This window comes from Silurus aristotelis (genome assembly GCF_946808225.1).
Source record: "Silurus aristotelis genome assembly, chromosome: 14".
Classification (NCBI taxonomy): domain Eukaryota; kingdom Metazoa; phylum Chordata; class Actinopteri; order Siluriformes; family Siluridae; genus Silurus; species Silurus aristotelis.
Window position 1 is genome coordinate 3,904,985 of NC_139587.1, and position 22,136 is coordinate 3,927,120.

A 22,136-nucleotide genomic window follows, 5' to 3' on the forward strand; every position below is an offset into this window, starting at 1 on the left:
GCTAGGTTCATCCATTCATCCATAAATCTATTCATCAATTTAGTCATCCATCCATCCATCCATCCATCCATCCATCCATCCATCCATCCATCCATCCATCCATCCATCCATCCATCCATCCATCCATCCATGTTATTGTCTTTCATGTATGTCTTTGTTGTGGTCTAATGATTATCTAACTTATTCTTACATATTTCATACATCCATTTATACTTTCATCCATGTTATTGTTTATTATTTACTTTATTGCTATTTATATAAAGATTATTAAGATAAAGTTATTCTTTAACTCTTCACTTTTTATCCATCCAGCCATCTATCCATTCATGCATTTGTCCATCCATCTGTCATGTACGTCTTTGCTGTGGTTATAACAATTATCTAACTTACATTTTAAACATTAAATTTTTTATCCATATTCATCCATCCATCCATCCATCCATCCATCCATCCATCCATCCATCCATCCATCCATCCATCCATCCATCCATCCATTCTCTCCATCCATTCTCTCCATCCATTCATCCATGTTATTGTCTTTCATGTACGTATTTGCTGTGGTTATAATGATTATCTAACTTATTTTTAGCAACATTCTATTTTCCATCCATCCATCCATCCATCCATCCATCCATCCATCCATCCATCCATCCATCCATCCATCCATCCATCCATCCATGTCTATTATTTACTTTATTGCTATGATCATAAAGATTATCCAAGTTATTCATTAACTTTTTACGTTTCATTCATTTAGCTGTCTATCCATCCATCTATCCATGATTACAGTGTTTTTAATGCTATTCCAAAGCAGTAAAATTTTAAATAAAAAAGTTAAATAAACATGAACTTAAGGTTTGGAGGCTTTTAATGATAATTTTTGTTTGTTTTTTATTAATGATGTAATAAATGTTGTTGCGCTAGTATACACAGAGTCATGGCAGGATCTGGAAAAACAAACGGTGGACACTCACCTGCATTTATTCGCCCGTTTTAATGTTTACACAATGTAATGCTGTGACATTGTGGGTTTCACAGATAATGTCTAAGTAAGACCCCCAAGTAAGAGCTTATTCAGCACATACATATGTTTTCTTTTTCCTTTTTCTCTTCTTTCATATTGTATGAAAGTGCGAATTTCATTTGTAGAAAACCTGTTTATTGACTGTATTTAAACATTTCAGTGTTGACATTTTTGCATGTGGACGCACTGTAGAGACACTTGGTGTTGCTGTTTGACTCGTAGGCCACGGAGAGCGAGCCCGGTGACATGGACCTGAGCGGACTGCCCGAGACGGCCGTCGACTCCGAAGAGGACGACGATGAGGAAGACATCGAACGTGCCTCCGATCCGCTTATGAGCCGAGACATTGTTCGTGATTGTCTGGAGAAAGACCCCATGGACCGCACAGATGATGACATCGGTGAGACACGTCCACACGTAAAAAAATAAAAACAGACACAGTTTTTTTTTGACAGTTTATATTAAGAGAGCAAAACTTGTGATTATTTTCTGGCTTGAGAAGGAGGAGTTAAAGAAAGTTCCTGTCATGGTGGACTGAGGACAGGCGGTTGAGGCGGTTGGTGGTTGTGTGGAGGGGTATGGTTGGGGGGAGGGGGGCGGGGCGGGGGTATTTTTTTCGAGGTCAGCTGCATGACAGGGCTTCCCCAAGCGCATTAAACTTTGGTTTGCAGGCCGTCGCTTCATGCTGACACTAAAACACAAACCAACCAGCACCCAGACATGTTACGAGCATGAAGAGGGCAACACACACTCACACACACTCACTCACACACTCTTACTCATACACTCTCACTCACACACTCACACATGCTCGCACACACACACACATGCACACACACTCACTTACACACACGCTCGCACATGCAAACACATGCAACACACACACACACACACACACACACACACACACATGTGCACACCCTATGCTCTGTCACAAACCAGCTTGAGACAAACGTGATTTATGAATGCAATAAGCCCTGATGAGGCACTAAACAAAAAATTTATTATTTATTTTTTCTTTATGGATCTTGTGAGATGGGAACGAGGGATGAAAGTCAATCTAAGGTGCAATAGTGCTGGCCACCTTCAGAGCATCCAGAACACTCTCCTTCTCTCTCTCTCTCTCTCTCTCTCTCTCTCTCTGTCTCTCTCTCTCTCTCTCTCTCTCTCTCTCTCTCTCTCTGTCTCTCTCTCTGTCTCTCTCTTCCTCTTTTTCACCTGTTTTCACTTTCTCGCTCTCTCTTTTCTTTCTCTCTTTCTGTGTATTTTCCACCCCCACACTCCCCCTCGTGCTTTTCTCTGTATTCCTGTTTTCAGAGTCTTTCTTTCTCTTTTCCACTCTTTCTATATTATTTTCTTTCTTTTGCTGTCTCTTTTTATGTTTCCCACTTGTGTTTAACTCTCTAATCTCTCTCTCTATCTTTCATTTATCTCCATCTTTTTTTGTGTTTCTCCCTCTATCTCTTGCTTTGTTTTTTACTTTACAACATGTATTTATATTGTTGTCTTGTTTCGCTCCACAGAGCAACTGCTCGAGTTCATGCACCAGCTGCCGGCTTTTGCGAACATGACGATGTCGGTGAGGAGGGAGTTGTGTGCCGTCATGGTGTTCGCCGTCGTGGAGCGAGCTGGAACCATCGTCCTTAACGACGGCGAGGAGGTCGGTCCTGTTAGCTCTTTTTTTTATTTTTATTTGTTATTAATTGCCCTATTTTTATATATTATATTTATTATATAAGTTTATAACATTTAGCATCCACTTGGCCTCTGATTTTTAGTATGTGCACAAATGTTTGTGGACACCTGGCCATACTATTCATATGTGCTTCCAAAACATCTCTACATTTAGTCCCCATTTACATTTGGTAGACGCGTGTATCCAGTCCTTATAGTGCATAAAAATAAAGAAATAAAATATAATAAAGATTTGAAAATGTAAACTTAAGTGATCAGTTAAAATATTAAGTATTGCACATCCTACTATGAAGGTATTGCACATTTAGCAGCTATAGGGTTAAGGGCCTTGCTCAGGGGCCCAGAAGTGGCATCTGGTGTGGCTGGGATCTGAACTCAAAACCTTCTGATCCAAAGTCCAATGCCTTAATCACTAAGCTCCCACTTCCCATTAACGTTTATAATAATCTCCACTCTTCTAGGAAGATGTTCCACTAGATTTTGGAGTGTATCTGTGGATATAAGGGTGTTAGTAAAGTCAGGTAGGGATCTAGGTGAGGCGAGGAGGCCTGGGGTACAATCAGCGTTCACATAGTTTTGAGGTCAGAGCTCTATAGATCTGCTACTCCAACCTATGTAAAGCAGATCTTCAGATAGAAAGCACATTTATATGTAGTGCTGAAAAAATGCACCATAATGTGTGTGTGTGTGTGTGTGTGTGTGTGTGTGCGCGCGCAGCTGGACTCGTGGTCGGTGATCCTGAACGGCTCGGTGGAAGTGACGTACCCCGACGGTCGCACCGAGATCCTCTGCATGGGCAACAGTTTTGGCGTCTCACCCACCATGGAGAAGGAGTTCATGAAGGGAGTGATGAAGACCAAGGTGGACGACTGTCAGGTGAGACCACTTCAAACACCTTGTCTTTTTGTTCTAGCTAAACATTGAGTTTAGAGAAGACCCCATATCAATAAAACCTGTCAGAAGATTTTCCTACGTGTAAAGAAAACGTTTATACAGTAAAAATTCTGCTTGTGTTTCAGACCAGAATCTCTTGTTTTTCTTCCCTTCCAGGTGCATTTAGCTCTTATAATAGCTAATTTTATGCTGCATTAAAATAATGAGTGTGGCTATAATGGAAGGGAAATTAGAGAAAATTTGGCAATAATATAAACTTTGGCAGTGGTTGAGCTCTCAGGACTCGTCGCATTTGTGTCATCACAATGCATCAGTTTCAGGGGTTTTTTTCTTCTTAAAAACTAAACCAGAGTAATTCAATTAAAATTCAGGAGTTTCTTATGTACAGGAAATGTCAGTTTACACCCAAATAAGAGGAATATAAAACAAGATGTTATTGAATGTTGCTCTGTTTAAGGGAGGATATACACAGATCAGGCATAAAATTATGACCACCTGCCTAATATTGTGTTGGTCCCCCGTTTGCTGCCATTCAGCAGTTTGAGCTACAGGAGCTCGTCTGTTGGATCGGACCACACGGGAGAGCCTTTGTTTCACACATTTACGCTTACGCTTGCCCATTTTTCCTGCTTCCAACACGTTAACTTTGAGGGAAAAATGTTCGCTTGCTGTCTAATATACTCCGCCCACTAACAAGTGCCATGACGAAGAGATAATCAGTGTTATTCACTTCACCGTTCGTAATTTTATGACGTCGTAATGTTGTGCCTGGTCCGTGTTTTTCCACTTTTAAACATTTGCACTTGTCTGTCGGCGATAATAGAAGCAGTACAGAGTCTCTGTAACTGTGCTATAGAAACACCATAAACATAAATGGCATGCTGTATTTTGCAGCTGTAAAATTGCTCACAGGAAGTGATTTTTTTTTTATTTTTTTTTATGGGTGAGCACAGTTCACTTTATGAGCCGACTCTCTCGGATGGCTGTGGCGTCATGGGGATTGAAACTTGCTAGGAAATGATAGTTCTACATCGTAAATACAATTGGTTTAAAGATAACAGGCAAAATATTTGTCCATAAAATGTTATGGTATCTGCTGGGGGTGTACAAAGGGGTGTGCGATATTGACAAAAAAAAAATCATATCTCGATATTTTTTTGGATTTATCCGATAACGATAATCAGATGATATTTTGCTGAGGAGGGGGGTTTGCTGTTACCTTGTGACCAGGAGTAATCTTTTGCGTTAAGTTTAAACTGATTTCTACGTTTTTTACTTTTATTAAGCCATTTTTCTCAAAAAATTTCTCATATTCGAGTCAAATCCTTAAATTTAATCAGTCAATTAAAATAATAAGACCTTTTGACTGGTACCAAGCAAATAAAATCAGTATCAAATACATTTATCTTTGCAATGCAGAGGAAAGATTTCTTTAAATAGACTTATATATTTATATAATATTTATAATATATTTATTGTCTACGATAATATGGTAATTGTTGTTTTAACGATGTTTATAATATAAAATATTGATTTCATTTGCTTGATAACAGTCACAATGCCTTATTATTTTGATTGACTGATTAAATGTAATAGTTTGACTCACTTTTTTAATGTAAAAATTTGACACAAACTTTAGGAAAAATGGCTTTCTAAAGGTAAAAAATGCCCATAAAAGGTCAAGAATCAATTGAAACTTATTGGTAAAAATTAATCTTTTGTCACTGCTGTAAACTGACCACCACACAGGATATAAAGAATATCACACATTTTAGGAGTCAGCTTTCCATGGTAGTCCTTAAGGTACCATCACAATAACAATCTCAGCAAAATATCGTCTATCAGTAAAATACCAAAAAATATCTAGATATAATGGTTTTGTCGATATCGCCCACCCCTTTCATCCACCCATGTCTCTTGAAATTCTTAGACTCTTGGAATAAACAGTTTTGTTCTCATCGGCTAATTCTTTTGTCTCAGTTTGTGTGTATAGCCCAGCAGGACTACTGCTGCATCCTGAACCAAGTGGAGAAGAACATGCAGAAGGTCGAGGAGGAGGGGGAAATCGTCATGGTTAAAGAACATCGGGAGCTCGATCGCACCGGCACCAGAAAAGGACACATCGTCATCAAGGTGAGAATCTGAGACGACTCAAGCTTCTCTGTGGTAAATTTTTTTTATTTATTGTTCAATATGTCATCTATTCTGGTATTCTATTCAGAGGACATCATTTTTTTCCTGGATGATATCTGGACAGCATATGGACCCACAGTATATTTTTTAAATGCAGATGTAGGTAGAACATCATTGGAACAGTTCTGATTATATTATCTATTTGTAACCCTGAGTAGAGCCTCAGACATAAACTTTGCTGTGGATGACATTGGCAGTGATCTTTATCCCTAATGAGGAGGATTTGTTCTGTTAATCTGAGGGGTTTAATGTTTAATCGTGCGACTGACATTAGTTCTGACTGAATTATATGAACGTGTAGTGAGCGCATGCCCTAATTGATTCTGGAGCATCAAAATCTGCTGAGCACCGTGAATCTCAAATAAGTGACGACACTTTGCTGGATGAGGAAAGGTCACTGAAACTTCCCGCTTGGTATATACGAGGTTGTATCAAAATGTTTCAAAAAACGTTACAAGAAAATACTTCTGGAAAGTCTTCTTTTTGAAGCATGTCAAGCACCTACTACGATTCGCGCTGGATCTCTGCAATGGTGTGGCGACCTTTGAGCTGCTGCTTCATCTTCGGAAATCTGGCGAGTAGGGTGGGTGCGGAAGTGAGATCATGTTGTTTCTGGCGAGAAACTCAAGTGTGAGAAGAGCTCGGTGACAGGGTGTGCACGTGTTCAGATTAGCACCAGTTAAACAGCTCCAGATGTACACAGGACAATGTCTTTTGGCATACTGAATTATGAAGGTCGGTGCTCCCGGTGACTGTGCGTGCATCCTTATATATATATATATATATATATATATATATATATATATATATATATATATATATATATATATATATATATATATATATATATATATAATTTCTCAATAAGAATGTTTCATACCGCAGGGCACAACCGAGCGCCTGACCATGCACCTGGTAGAGGAGCACTCAGTGGTGGACCCCACTTATATTGAGGACTTCCTGCTTACCTATCGCACCTTCCTGTCCAGCCCCATGGTGGTAGGCAGGAAACTGCTGGAGTGGTTCCATGACCCCAGCCTCAGGGACAAGGTACATAGCAAAATCTCACACGTCTATTTTAATTCCTTTTGGGGTGACCAAAAGATTTATTTGATTTTTTTTACATTTCTTTGTGCATGCATTAAATCTTACCACAATGAAAAAAAACTATTTGAACGATTTCCTAACAGCTTCTTGCATTCGCAGGTTACACGGGTAGTCTTGCTGTGGGTAAACAATCACTTCAACGACTTTGAGGGCAACCCCGAAATGACGCACTTTCTCGAAGAGTTTGAGAACAATCTGGAGAGGGAGGTCAGTGTTTTGGTTTTTTTGTTTGTTTGTTTGTTTGTTTGGAACAATGCTGTCCCTAACCCTCTATAATGTCTCTGCTCTTGTGTGATAAAACAGAAAATGTTTGGGCACTTAAGACTGTTAAACATAGCTTGTGCCGCCAAAGCCAAGCTGCGAGTGGTGACTCTGACTAAGCCGTCACGCGAGGCTCCTCTGGCCTTCAGCCTGCTCGGTGGCTCAGAGAAGGGCTTCCGCATCTTTATTGAGAACGTGGAACCAGGCAGCAAAGCTGCAGAAGCGGGCCTCAAACGTGGAGATCAGGTACCTTCTGATGATATCTTGTTTTGGGTATGGTCGGATGCAGCTATAGAGGACGGAACTGGGTCAATTCCAGATCTGCTAACCTTAACACCTTTGCAATTTTGCCTATGCTGTGCTAATTAACACCAGGAATTTGGGGCAAATGACCCAAGCAGCAGTTGTGGTCTGGGTTAGGACTTGATGAATTATGACTGTACCAAAATCTACTGTAAATGTGCCATTTTTTCTTCTTCTTTTATAAATCTGGAATGATGGACAGACACACAGGTACAGGTAGTCCCTGAGTTACGATGGAGATGTGTTTTGATGACCCCATCGTAACTTAAAAATATCGTCGAGACATGGCCTAGCCTACCCAGGAATCTCAAATTGGGTTTCCGCAGGATTATTATTTTTTTTAAGCCTTAAAAAGTTACTGTTCTAGGTCTTATTTCGTTTTTAAACAGGTCTTAATTTTCTGATGTGCATGTAACTCTACCTGCAACGCTCATTGAAATGCTCCCGCCTCACTTTCTTTTTCTAGTCCAAATACACTTTTATGTCTTACAACTACAAATGAGACCAACACGCAACAGCCAATCAGCTTTCTGTTACTGAGGCAAATCTCTCTCGGATTATACCACAGATGTAAAATGGATTTTATTTTTAGCTATGGGGATGTGCATGTTTAGCGAGACTTGGAACTTAAAATAGGTTCCCAATTTTGTCACATTACTATCATCATTGTTAGATCGAAAAACCATAACTTGGACCATCGTAACTTTCAATGCCTTTATCCTAAGGAGACCTTGCAGATCTTGTGTACAGTGCTTACATTACTTGCATTAGGTATCATACTGTACGGTATAAATATATGTATAACTATATAAAGAATAAAAGTATAAACTATATTCTATGCTATAAATATATATGATAAATAGAATAATTATATTATTATTATTATATTCATTATAATAATATTGGATATTATTTTATTTTAAAACGGTTGACTGTTTGCAAAATCTATAAATACATTTCTATGTGTTTTATTCTCAGATCCTGGAGGTAAACGGGCAGAACTTTGAAAATGTACAGCTGTCCAAAGCAAACGAGATCCTGCGCAACAATACACATCTGTCTATTACTGTGAAAACTAATCTTCTGGGTAAGTTAAGAAAATGAGGGGCATCTTTTCGAAGTCTAAAAATCTCTGACTGAGAACTAATCTAAAATGTGCTACTTCTAATACAAGATTCTTTAAGAATCGCAGGATTCAAGATTTATAATTCATAATCTGCTTCATTAGCTTCTAATTGGGTGTAAAACTGCTCCGAGATATAAGCCCTTCAAATAAGCGTAATGAACATGTCCTCTCCGAGAAAACGTAATTAAGAAACCGTCTTCTCTCAGTGTTTAAGGAGCTGCTGGCTCGACCCGAGCATGAGCAAGAACCTGACCACGATGAAGAGCTGGACAGGAAGAACGGCGCTCCTCATATCCCCAAAATTGGGGATATTAAGAAGGCAAGCCGTTACTCTATCCCTGATCTGGCTGTGGATGTGGAGCAGGTGATGAGTCTGGAGAAAGCAAGCAAAAAAGCCAAGGCCAACACAGTGGGTGGAAGGAACAAGCTCAAGAAGATCTTTGATAAGACACTGACGAGTATTCTTCCGCCCAAGCCATACAAGTCAGTGCATATATGTATATACAGCGTAAGTGCATATATTATGAAGCACATCCTTTCCACATGTCTAACCAATATGTTGTCTCGTGCAGTGATGTTGGTGTTGGCCAGTCGCAGGACGACAGCATTGTTGGAATGAAGCAGTCGAAACAGATCCCTCCTGCTCTCCCGGTCAGCGGAAATTTATCGTCCAGTAACCCTGACTTGCTGCAGTCTCACCATCGGATTCTCGACTTTAACAACCAGCCAGGTAATATCTAAGAATTCACTGATCTTTTATAAGATGTCAAACATCATAATATCACCAAGAAGACATGCTTTAAATGTAACGTTCTTGATATGGAGTTCATATTATAAAAATGTCCTCTTTTCAGAACCCGTCCTTAACAGTAAGTACATCCTTTCAAGTTTTCGAGGCTCTTTTTGATCACTTATTCGCTCTTTCCGCGTCTACGTCCTTCCGTGATTTTTCTTTTAAATTCAGGTTGTTTGATAGAGGTCGTGTGATTCATCGGTTTTGCCGATGAACCGGCACCGATAGTTGAACTATTTGGGCAAAAATTTATACGGATAGTTTTTCCGGGTTGTTTTCGTAGCTGGAGCTACTGAAAAGTTCTCGCTGTCATTAGGGGAGCGGCCTCTAGAGGCAAATCATTGACGCAACGAGCTGTTTGTTTTTACACGCCCGACTACACACTGCACAGAGAGCACTCTATTATAATTAATTAGTTATATAATTAGATGTATTAATGAATCTATTTAAATTTAGCACATTAATAATTTAGTACTGTTTTATAATTTTTTTGTATATAATTACATGGTGTTTTTTATTTTTTTTTTTATTCGAGTATCCATTTAAAAAAATATCGTTTGATTAATCAGCTATTAGCAAATACAGTCCAATCTAACTACCAGTATCGGTAAAATCAATCGCTCTCTAGTGTTTGATATTGTTTCCAAGATTTTGATTTGATTGACGATTCCTAATTGTTCCTTTCAGACATATTGGGTGGCTTTGAAGTAGAAGTGCTTCTTAAAGGGATGCCCTAGAATGCTGATCTCCACAGCGCCGCAATGTTTCGCAGCCGCTAATCGTTAATTGCCGATCGCTCATGTATAGGCCTGTTTTCTTTTTTGCTTTTATAAATCGTTGTGTTCCTTCAATCTTAAAACTGTCCATGCTTAAAACAGGCAATGCTGTTGATTTAAAGCCTGAACCATCGATTCGGTTGTTTGCGCTTCAATTTATTGACCCATTAATTGGGTTTAATCAACCGTGACTTGCACAACTCGCCTTTATTTTAAATTGATTTTCACAGGCTTGAAGCTCTTGCTTGCTCACGGTAGTGCTGGGATCAAATCAACTCCAGATTTCAGAGCAAAATTATTATTTTTTTGTGCTTTTTGTGTGGTTGTAATGAAAGGGGAAAAGAAGTCTGATTATGGGATGCTGTACATCTGTGGTTTTCATTTTTAGATGAAATGTTTGCAGAACTATTTTTTATCCTGCTTTCCACAACAGACATGTCGGACCAGGTGCTGCGTGTCTTCAAAGCTGATCAGCAGAGTCGTTACATTATGATCAGCAAGGACACTACGGCGAAGGAGGTCGTGGCTCAGGCCATCCGGGAGTTCGCTCTGACCGCCGCCCCCGAAGCTTATTCACTGTGCGAGGTGTCCGTCACCCCCGAGGGGGTCATCAAGCAGCGGCGGCTTCCTGAGCAGCTCTCAAAACTGGCAGACCGAATCCAGCTTAGCGGGAGGTACGACAGCAGATTAAACACATGCCACACATTCGGAAATGCATGATTCTGATTTGTAGAGTAATTTTCTGACAGCAGTTCTGACCGTATTTATAATTATAGTTTTATATTAGAGGTTAACCGATTCATTGGTTTTGGCTTTTAATCGGCTCTGATTGTTGATTTCGAACAATTAAAAATTCCGTATCGATAGCTTTTCCGGGTTCCTTTTGCTATCATAATGAGAATTACTGATACCACATGCTGTTTGTTTTTACATGTGCGACTGCACGCTGCACAGAAAACGCTATATTATATTTCGTAATTATCATTTATAATTTCTATCATTATATTTATTTATATGATTAATATATTTGTATTTATTTCATTTAGCAAATTTTCATAACTCGTATTGTGGAATGCAACCCGGAAAAACTATAGTTATGGATTTTTTTTGCCTATAGTTCCAGCGAAACCGATGAATTGGTCACTCTAAGCATTTTCATTTAGTCATTAGGCATGTTCTGCTCCAATACAAACTCTCTAATCCATATAACAGTTTTTTCTTCATACAGTGTGGGTAATTATTTTTTAAAAGCAAAAAATACAAGACTTACATTTTGGTTCATTATGAATAATTGCATGCAATGATACTGGAGCAAGAACTGCACTGAACTGAAAACCATGCAAGCCTAACCTACCATCTACCTCCCAACATGAAGGTACTACCTGAAAAGCAACATGGAGACTGAGACGTTGTGTTCAGACGAGGACGCCCAGGAACTTTTGAGAGAGAGTCAGATCAGCCTGCTGCAGCTAAGCACGGTGGAAGTGGCCACGCAGCTCTCCATGCGTGCCTTCGAGCTCTTCTGCGCCATCGAGCCCACAGAGTACATTGATGACCTCTTCAAGCTGCGGTCCCGCTCGCCTGGACCTTCCAGCCTCAAGCTCTTCGAAGAGTCTATAAACCGAGAGACCTTCTGGGTGGCCACCGAAGTGCTGAGGGAACCTAACCAGCTAAAGCGAATGAAGATCATCAAGCATTTCATCAAGATCGCCCTGCACTGCCGTGAATGCAAGAACTTCAACTCCATGTTTGCCATCATCAGGTGGGAATGATGACCAAGGCATGAATTTAAGTATTAGGTTAAGATTCAATATTCGCAGTGTGGGTTGTAATGTAGAGATGATAGATAGATCAGTAGATTTTACACATTCGATTTATCCAGTGTGTCCGATCTCAATATATCATAACGATCTGTGGTTTTTTTTTGTTTTTTTTTTAAAGTGGTCTCAATCTGGCACCCGTGTCCAGACTGCGAGGAACTTGGGAGAAACTTCCTAGCAAGTACGAGAAGCTCTTCAGTGACCTCCAGGACCTGTTTGACCCATCCAGAAACATGGCCAAGTACCGAAACGTTCTCAACAGCCAGAACCTGCAACCACCAATAATCCCTCTCTTCCCAGTTATCAAAAAAGACCTCACTTTCCTCCATGAAGGTAAATCAAAATGTTTTACAAGTAGTTGTGCCATCGTTTTACTCAACAATACCAATGAAGAAAAAAAAAAAAGCACCATAATTAGATGTGTAACGGTCCATGAAATTCACGGTTCAATTTTAGTTCAGTCAGGAGGAAGAATTAAATTTGGTACATTTGTTAAACCCTTTTTGGTTAATACAGATGTGTATATAAGTGTTTGTGTGTGTGTGTGTGTGTGTGTGTGTGTGTGTGTGTGTGTGTGTGTGTGTGTGTGTGTGTGTGTGTGTGTGTTTTTCACTCAATATAAAAATTTTTAAAGATATGATCTTAACTGTTCTACTTATTTCAGCATACTTTAACAAATGTCTTTATTCCTATATTCCATCCTACATTCATTCATTCCCTCAATATGTGAAATTGTCAGAAATTTGTCTTTTTAAAAGAAATTCTTGAAGCTTGACATCCAACACAAAAGAATCCATATCGCTAGACTTTCATAGAAACGGAAGTGGCGCGTTTTTGCGCACGCTCGAAACAAAAACAGTTTTACGACGCGCTACAAACCGTATTTTCAGTACGGAGTGAGAAACCATGACACTGCGCTAACTCTTGGTTTCTTTTTTATACTCCTGGCATTGTTGTGTATGTTTTCAAGTTTAACAATATAGTGTGAGGCGTAGACTAAACAAAACTGTGGTCCTCTGTTTAATACGTTTGCGAGGGAACTCAGATTTAAACTATGTTCCACACGGTAATAAGTGTTGCATATGGTAAACGTGCACCGAACCGAAAGCCGTGCGCCGAACCGGTCCGTTACTAATTCACGTATCGTCAATTTCCTAACCATAATACAAGTTTCTGATTTGCACGATTTGAGCTTGAAACCCTCTCACCACTTTTCAGGCAACGATTCGAAGGTGGACGGCTTGGTGAACTTTGAGAAGCTGCGCATGATTGCTAAAGAGATCAGACATGTAGGTCGGATGGCAGCTGTCAACATGGACCCAGCGCTGATGTTCCGGACCAGGTAAGTGTCCTCGTTCAATCTCGCGTCACTTAGATGCACCTGTCCTCACTTCACCGAAGAGCTTCTAGTGCACCTTTTTTTAGCGCACCTGTGGATGTAGAGCGCCACGCATTCACACCCAGGCTTCCACCCGAGGTTTCTGATTGGCTGCTGATATGTTTCTGTTTACGTGTGTTCGTTGTTGAATCATGCCGGAATAAATGTTCTTGTGTCTCTGTGGGCCTCTGGTGCTGCTCACCCTGGTACTTTTTTGTCTCTTCCTTGTCATCTAAGCATATCTCCTTCTCTTTGTCTGTTTTTTTCCCCTTCCCTCTCTTTCTCTTTCTTGGTCTATTTATTTCTCTCTTCTCCCCTGCCCCTCCTCCCACATCACTATTCATGGCTGTACCTTACAGGAAGAAGAAGTGGAGGAGTTTGGGGTAAGTCTGGTGATCTCTTGGTGACCTCTTGGTGACCCTCAGCCCCATGCCACCCTTGCTCTCACGCACTCCTCCCTTCTCATCTTTAATTTCAGCCGCTTCCTCACCGTTTCCTTTCGTTCACGTCTATATATTTTGGTACTTTTCTTTTGAATGTGCCTCGCGCTCTGTCGAGGTCGTCGCAGAGTGCGATGCAGTCACTTTTGCTAGTCCGGGGTCACAGAAACAAATTCTCACTTACTTTTAACCAACTCATTGTTCACAAAAAAAATCTACGCCGTACATCGTGGTTATATCTCTTTTTTTTTTTTTTTGCATTTATTACCCAATAATCATGTGACCATTCATGATCCACCTCAGCAAAAGTGATGTTTATTCTTTTTTCTAACCCGTTTAACCTCCAGCTGCACTACTCACCAGTCGCATGTTTGACCAGGTTTTATTTTCAGTGCTGTGTGAGTTTGCTGGTATGTTTTCAGTTCACAGTTTTTGTGCCTTAGCTGAAGTGTATATTGAAGTTGCAACCCACAGTATTGTGTATATACTGTATGATGCATTATAAGTGTGTGATCTGTATGTAGTATAAGTTAAATACTATCATAATTATTTCAAAGCAGAGGAATGAAATGTACAAAATAGTCCTGCGTGTCAATTTGAGATGTTTTGATGCAAGATCAGTGCAAAGATTCGAGGTTCCATACGATAGGATTCAAAGCGGTATTTAGAATTGCGTTATTCTTGTGCACTTTAGTTTAAATGGGTGTGGCATACGGTGAAATGGGATTTTGCGTAAAAATTCACCTTCTTATAAACAAAGACCACACCCATTTTTAATCTGATAGACAGGGGACTCCTTTTTACTGAGTCTGATAAAGGCCACACCGCCTTTACTGAGTCTGATAAAGGCCACACCGCCTTTACTGAGTCTGATAAAGGCCACACCTCCTTTACTGAGTCTAATAAAGGCCACACCTCCTTTACTGAGTCTGATAAAGGCCACACCTCCTTTACTGAGTCTGATAAAGGCACACCTCCTTTACTGAGTCTGATAAAGGCCACACCTCCTTTACTGAGTCTGATAAAGGCACACCTCCTTTACTGAGTCTGATAAAGGCACACCTCCTTTACTGAGTCTGATAAAGGCCACACCGCCTTTACTGAGTCTGATAAAGACTACACCTCCCTTACTGAGTCTGATAAAGGCCACACCTCCTTTACTAGGTCTGATAAAGGCCACACCTCCTTTACTTGTTTAGTAGACAAAAACTGCCCTGATCTCATAGATAAAGGCCACACCTTTCTAATAAGTCTGATAAAAGCCACACCTCTTTTATTACATCTGATAGACAAAGGCCCCACCTCCTTTACTAAGTTTAATAGACAAAGGCCACACTTCAGGCCGCACCTCTTTTACTAGGTTTGTTAGACAAAGGCCACACCCTTTTCACTACATCTGATAAACAAAGGCCACACCTCTTTCAGTAGGATGGATTGACAAAGGCCACACTTCTTTTGAAAGTTTGTTAGACAACAGGCCACACCTCTTTTACTAAGTTTGATAGAGAAAGGCCAAACCCCTTTTTACTTAGTCTGTTAAAGGCCACACCTCCTTTACTAAGTTTGATTGTCAAAGGTCACACCTCTTTTTACTGTCTGATAAAGGCCTTCTCTTTTACTTGCTCAAAAAAATGCTAAACCTCCTTTATTAAGTTTGATAGACAGAGGCCACACCCATTTTTACTAAGTTTGATAAAAGACAACCTCCTTTAATTGACAAAAGCCACACCCAATTAGTCTAATGGACAAAGGGCACACCTCCTGTACTTAGTCTGTCACAAAATTAAGAGGACCTACATCCGAACTGAAGCGCTACTCCCTGTTCCCCACAAATGGCAATGCATTTTGGGATTGCACAAGCACCAATTCACCAGGGTGCAGTTTTACTAGGGACATTACGATTCAACCATATTCATTATAGCCATTTTTATATTTATGCAGTAATAATAACAAGAGAGATTAAAATGTAGGTATTTAAAATGATTTATCTAAAACCTATTGAGGTAAAACTCAGCATACATCCAGATACAACTGAAACCTATTCAGTTGCCATCTGTTCCCCTAACCCCACCCCATTCAGTCTAAAAAAAAACCTCGCTCTTCTCTTCCCTTTCACCTAATTGGCTGAAATGAGAAATGCATGGAATGTTCTAAGAATGCAAGAGATGCGCCTTTTTGCATGTCTGTGTCTGAGAGCAGTGTGCACAAAATACCCCCCACAGCCATCCTCATATGTGTGTGTGTGTGTGTGTGTGTGTGTGTGTGTGTGTGTGTGTGTGTGTGTGTGTGTAGCTCACTGAGCCAGGGCAGTGCCAATGCAGCTGTACTGGATGTGACTCAGACAGGTGGGCATAAGAAGCGTGTGAGGCGGAGTTCCTTCCTAAATGCCAAGAAGCTCTACGAGGACGCGCAGATGGCACGCAAGGTCAAGCAGTACCTGTCGAACCTCACGCTGGAGACCAATGAGGAGAGCCTGCAGACGCTGTCTATACAGTGTGAACCCTCTATAAGTACACGTGAGCCTATATACATATATATATTTAGCAAAACTATGATACCAGACACACTGAACATCTGTGTCAGCTTGATAGGCCACTGTACCTAACCTCATGTTCCTCACACAGTACCGAAGAGCTCAGGGGACAAGAAGCGGCCAGATACCTCGCCTGTGGTGGCGCGAGCAGCTTTGCACCCACGCCAGCAGCTTCAGAAATCCAACCAGGCCCTGCAGGTGCCCTCTGTCGCCCTCTACCCGTCCCGCAAGAAGGTGCCTGTGAAAGACCTGCCACCATTTGGTAAGTCTCGCTTAGATACTATTTATAAAATGATTCCAACGCTAGTTTTCTTGCGAAATTATGTTGGTACTCTTTTCTCAGGCATGAATTCTCCACAGTCCCTAAAGAAGATACTGTCTTTGTCAGAGGAGGCAGCTGAGAGACACAGGAAACTGACAGAAGATGCTGTGTCTAGCATGTCGTCCCCTCCTACATCTCCTCGAAGCTCCCCAAAGAAAGGTACAATAGGACACACACACACAAATTGAGCACCTTGAAGGTCTGGTTTACATGCTTTGGAGAGGAAGATCTTGAGTGGCCTGCTATAGAGCTCTGATTTCACCCCTACTGAACACCTTTGGGATGAATGTGAACGCTGACTGCACCCCAGGTCTCCTCACCTACATCAGTACCTGCCTTTCATAACACCACTGTGGCTGATGAACACAAATATCCATAAACTCACTCCAAAATCTAGTGGAGGGAATCATAAGAGCAAATTAGGACTGAATGTGGAATGCAATGATCAAAAATCACTTGATACTTATGATAAGTACCAGTACAGACCCAATACTTTTAGGAAATATAGTGTGTATATATTTATTATGTGCCATTTTCACCCCCTGGTGACAAAGCTCCGTGCTATGACACACATTTATTTGCGCCCCCTGGTGTTTCCACGGTGTCCTACACCAGATGTATTACTTACTAGAACGTTCTGCCATCTTGTGGCGAACTCATACAAATACAAGGTGCTAGAAGGTTCCGTAATATGGTTCTGAATAGCATGTGAAGCAGAAAAGGGGCTTTAGGTTCCACTATAGAGTCTCTTCAACTAATTTAGTGTTTATATGAATGTTTGTTTTAATATGGTGTTTAAAGCAATAGTGTGAGGGATTCGTTTCCTGCTTTATGCCAAACGAAGTCAATCGGCAAGACGTGATTGGGGTTTTAAGTTCGCTGATGTACTTTGTATTGATTATGTAGAAACATGTCTCTACTTTCTTTCTCAGCACATTTGCGTACCTGTTTAAGACTCGGGGGTGCAGAGGTGTGGCTTTATGTCCAGGAATTTTCGTTCACATTTGATTTTGTTTAACATACAACAGTTCAGTTGCAATCTGCTCACGACGTTTTAATGTAAATATGTTATTTGAGTTGAGTCTGATTTACGCTTCTTGCGTTTTCTACTTGTACATTTTCCATCTTACAGGTAGGTTACATGTTTGGCCTTTGGCAGACGTCTTTATCCAATGTGACTTACATTTAGCTCATTCATACAACTGAGCAGTTAAAGTTCAAGGGCCTTGCTCAGGGGCCCAGAAGTGGCATCCCAGTGGTGGTTGGATTTAAACTCACAACCTTCTGATCCTTCTATGCTTCCCCTTCCCACAAAATCTAAGCTAAAATCAGAAGTATTTGTATCCTGGGACATTGTGGTGGATATTTGGGTATTTCAGAGATCACCATTTAGAGAAGACTGGGCCAGTGAGGAAACTTGATGCGTTATTGATTAGTCTACTTCCCAGCACAGTCTGCGTCCGTACCGGGGGGCTGCTCTGTGCTTTTGCAATCACAGTCTGCTTTGGTGTTGCGTCATTTTTGCTTGAGTTGTCGATTTGATTATGAGAGGAAAAATAATCATAGATGGAAAATCTTTCTGTTTCAGGGAAAATAAGGGGCAGATATTAAACGTTTTGTCTTGTAAGACAGATGGATGGATGAATAGAGAGATATGAATTTCTATGGGATATATATATTTACAATATGAAATCTGTACATTGTGTGTACAACTGTACAAAGTTATACACAGTGTACATACAGTGCCTTACGGTGCAGTGTGAGACATCTACCGTAGTGAAGCTCAATGGCAGGAAGTCGGGTGCCAGTGATGTGTTGAATGTCTAAATTTATGTAGCCATACAGATGTTCAGTGTCAGTAGAGAATGAGCTTTCTTGTTTGTTGTGCAGGCTTGGGAAGAGCAAGTGATAACCTGTCCGACTCAGGCCACAGTGAGATCTCTTCTCGATCCAGCCTGGTCAGCACTTCCTCCCTGGACATGGGCCAGGATGAGCGGCGTCTCCGCTACGCACACGGGGTCAGCGACGGTCACACCGTCGTTCATGGAGGTCACCGGCTTGAGCGTCGGGCCACAGCTGACCCAGACCAGTACAGTCTTGGGTAAGCAGAATTTAAGATGAGGGGCAGGGGGTGCAAACTTTTGCACTTAAATGCATTCGGTAACTAATAGCAGTTTATCTTTCCATCAGCTCGTACTCATCGGTGCAGGACTGGCGCGGTATGTACGCTAACACGGCCATACCTTCGTCTCCGAGTTCAGAGGAGTTGAGTCAGGAGCAGGGCGACCGTGTGTCCTTGGACGCTGCGGATTCAGGACGAGGCAGCTGGACTTCCTGCTCTAGCGGCTCACATGACAGCATCCAGGCGATGCAGCAGGGCAGGAGTTGGGAGGCACTGGCTGAGGGGGCGGGGATGTGGGCCGGACGAGGCAGCTGGGCGTCAACCTCGTCGTGCTCATCATCGTCGGCAGCGTGCTGGGGAGACGAGTCCGAGGGAGACACGGGGACCATCAAGCGGAGAGGCGGGAAAGACGTGGGCACCGACCCTGACACCTGCAGCATCACTTCTACAGGATCAGAGGAGTCTAAACAGCAGAGCCGCCGGCCGTCTCCCATCACCGCCGGCACAACCAAGAGCAGCCTGCGTAAGACACACATCATGTGATCAGTTCTCTTTAAGTTTGGGGAACAATCAGCCATATTGTGGCACAACAGGTCTTAAGCTGCTCTTATTTATTAGCCAAAACATGTGTTTGTTTGCTGTCCAAAATTCGACCATTTGCTGAATCTCTGAGCGACGCACACATTTATAATCATCTAGAGTTGTTTATTATGTTAAACAAACATGGTTTCTGATTTTATTACCCTCAATTTTGACTTCTTTTTTAACAACCATGAGGTTGCTCCCGTTTTAGTGAATTGCAAGATAAAAAGTCACGAGAAAAAAAAGTCGGAATAGCAAGAAAAAAAGTTGGAATTGAGAGAAAAATTTTGGGATTTCTAGGAATAAAGTCGGAATTGCTAGGAAAAAAGTAATAATTAGAATCACGAGAAATAAAGAGGTACTAATGAGAAAAAAGAAAAATAAAGTCAAAAAAAGTCAAGCTCGAGAAAAAAAGTCGGAATTTTAAGAAATAAAGTTGGAATCACGAGAAATACAGTTGGAATAAAAAAATAATAATAATGAAGTCGGAATCGCGCGGAAATAAAGTCGGAATCGCGCGGAAATAAAGTCGGTATCGCGCGAAAATAAAGTCGGAATCGCGCGAAAATAAAGTCGGAAATGCGAGAAATAAAGTCAAAATTTTTTTTTTTTTTTTTTTAGCCAAACAGACTTCCATACAGACAGCATACTACATGCTAGTAGTTGAAAAAAGGATTTTTATATTAGGAGCAACTCAGGAAATTAAAATATGTCGCACCTTCATTTTAGAAACGATGGTTTTAATATGGACCAACAGTATAATAGCCAAACTCCAGCTTTATTACGAGTGTGTGATGATTTGTCTTTCATTTCTGTGAATTTAAAAACTCCCTATTTGTATTCTGTTTTCTTCGCAGCACGTAAAGACGGCCGATACCGTGATCCCCCTCCTACTCCCCCTGGCTACACGGCTCTGTCCATCTCTGAGGTGACGGAGGGGACGACGCACACGTCCAGGAGGCCCCCGGACTACACCACAGCTCTCCAGCGCTCCCGCCTTGTCACCCACTCGCCTAAACCGGGGACAGAGCATGAGGGCGAGGACGAGGACGAGGAGGAAGAGGTAGAGGAGGAGGGTGAGTGCTTATCTCCCAAACTCAGAGATCAGAGGAGGAGAGGGCCACACACAGCAGTGCCCCCCAGGCCATGAGTCACACACACCACCATGGCAGGCAGGTAAAACCATCCAAACTTCAGCACACAAACACAAGTTTACTCACACACTCACTCACACACTCACTCATGTATTTAACAAAAAAAAACTGCACCGCATGCAAGTAAGCACACCCTGTTTGCTCCTCCTACCAGCCACTGGCCACCAATCACCTACTAGCATGTCACATGGTGCATGTCAGGCCATGGAGAAGACCTGCCTATGCCGTGGTGGCAACATCTCTCCCATCACTTACTCCTTTGTGTGTGTGTGTGTGTGTGTGTGTGTGTGTGTGTGTTTATGAAGACATCAGTCTTCTCACCTTTTATTAATTTAAAAATCCACACTTTTTTTTAACAGCAAATTTACCAAAAGAACCAAAATGTCTTTATTTTTTGTACCACACGCTATGATGCTAACAATTGCTAACACACCCGGGGAAACCCACAGGCTCTTATTTGATCGCTGTGGAAACTTTATGCCAAAATAGTCTAAATGAGTATATAATTGTTTTATATGTACAAGGCATTTGCGATGCTGGACTGTGTAGCACAGTAAGTGTTTGATGACGATGCTAAACTGAAGGCTATGGTCTTTTGTTCACATATTAGCGACAATAACTTTTGTTTCACTGTGTTAGCCAGTGGATTCCATTCTGAGTAAAGGAGAAATTGTGTACATTTTATCCTTGTGGAATTATGTTTATATTAATATATTGATATTAACGATTATATTTGGCAGGATAATCTAAACTGCTGTTCGCTTTCAGATCTAAGAATAAACCAGCGCTAGTTTTTCATAGACTCGCTTTTGTAGACAATGTCCAGTGTGTATCAGTTTGTTTGACGCTGTGTATTTTTGTGTATGTCTGTATGTAGAATGCATGCACGTACTCTAAACCACTGTCATATACTGTTTCGTAAACAACATTGTAAATATTTTGTTCAAAACTGAGAGTTTTGACAAATTTACCTTCAAACTGAAGTATATGGACAAAAGTATGTGTTTTTTTTTCCCAAAATTGTTACCACCAAGTTAAGAGGCTCACAACTGCATAAAATTTCTTTGGATGCAGAATGAAACTTTCCTTCATTTGAAGTAGGAGAGCCCAAACCTGGTCCAGCATGATAATACCTCAATGTGCAATAGAGATGTGCATCTTCATAACTGAGGCAGATGCCATTCGCATGTCGATGCATAGCCAAAGATACGATACATTAAAGATACGTATGAAGCAGCTACCGATGTGATACGATTCACCCCATTACGGTAAAGTGGATTTGATTCGACGCAATAAAAGAAATATGATGCAATTCAATATAGTACACATTTTTATATCTTTTGGTTCAGACCGCAAATCAAACATTTACTTAAGTGACTTTTACCGCATGGCCCTTTCACAAACAGGCCTCTGTAGTCTGTAGGCCTTTCTGTTCTGTCTCCAGGAAGATGCAGCTCTACCTCTGCCATGTTAATCTCATGTAATTCTACGCGAGACAACGCACTCGAGAAACAGTTTAGGGACGAGAAATCAATTTACACATCAAATATTGGTCACTTTCTAAATAATACAAGAACAGCGCATCTACTAATAATTATATATAAATATTTGTT

The 22,136-nt window shown here is 41.0% G+C and overlaps 1 protein-coding gene across 36 annotated transcripts in view; it reads left to right on the forward strand.

The window, feature by feature from the left end:
• rapgef2b (Rap guanine nucleotide exchange factor 2b) overlaps window positions 1–22,136 on the forward strand; it is a 110,778-nt gene that overhangs the window by 84,348 nt on the left and 4,294 nt on the right. For 6 of the 36 annotated variants that reach the window (XM_083560566.1, XM_083560535.1, XM_083560568.1 and 3 more), the window contains 21 exons: window positions 1,247–1,424; window positions 2,548–2,684; window positions 3,437–3,595; window positions 5,594–5,746; window positions 6,692–6,856; window positions 7,013–7,120; window positions 7,217–7,420; window positions 8,456–8,564; window positions 8,810–9,086; window positions 9,176–9,333; window positions 10,606–10,846; window positions 11,548–11,934; window positions 12,114–12,325; window positions 13,211–13,334; window positions 13,730–13,753; window positions 16,103–16,326; window positions 16,435–16,605; window positions 16,687–16,824; window positions 18,556–18,766; window positions 18,856–19,310; window positions 20,227–20,541. In XM_083560566.1, the coding sequence (XP_083416692.1) occupies window positions 1,247–1,424; window positions 2,548–2,684; window positions 3,437–3,595; window positions 5,594–5,746; window positions 6,692–6,856; window positions 7,013–7,120; window positions 7,217–7,420; window positions 8,456–8,564; window positions 8,810–9,086; window positions 9,176–9,333; window positions 10,606–10,846; window positions 11,548–11,934; window positions 12,114–12,325; window positions 13,211–13,334; window positions 13,730–13,753; window positions 16,103–16,326; window positions 16,435–16,605; window positions 16,687–16,824; window positions 18,556–18,766; window positions 18,856–19,310; window positions 20,227–20,519 (4,128 nt within the window). In that variant the 3' untranslated portion in view covers window positions 20,520–20,541. Of the gene's footprint in view, window positions 1–1,246; window positions 1,425–2,547; window positions 2,685–3,436; window positions 3,596–5,593; window positions 5,747–6,691; window positions 6,857–7,012; window positions 7,121–7,216; window positions 7,421–8,455; window positions 8,565–8,809; window positions 9,087–9,175; window positions 9,334–10,605; window positions 10,847–11,547; window positions 11,935–12,113; window positions 12,326–13,210; window positions 13,335–13,729; window positions 13,754–16,102; window positions 16,327–16,434; window positions 16,606–16,686; window positions 16,825–18,555; window positions 18,767–18,855; window positions 19,311–20,226; window positions 20,546–22,136 lie in introns of all 36 variants that reach the window. The other 30 variants (XM_083560542.1, XM_083560539.1, XM_083560544.1 and 27 more) reach the window with 11 other exon arrangements.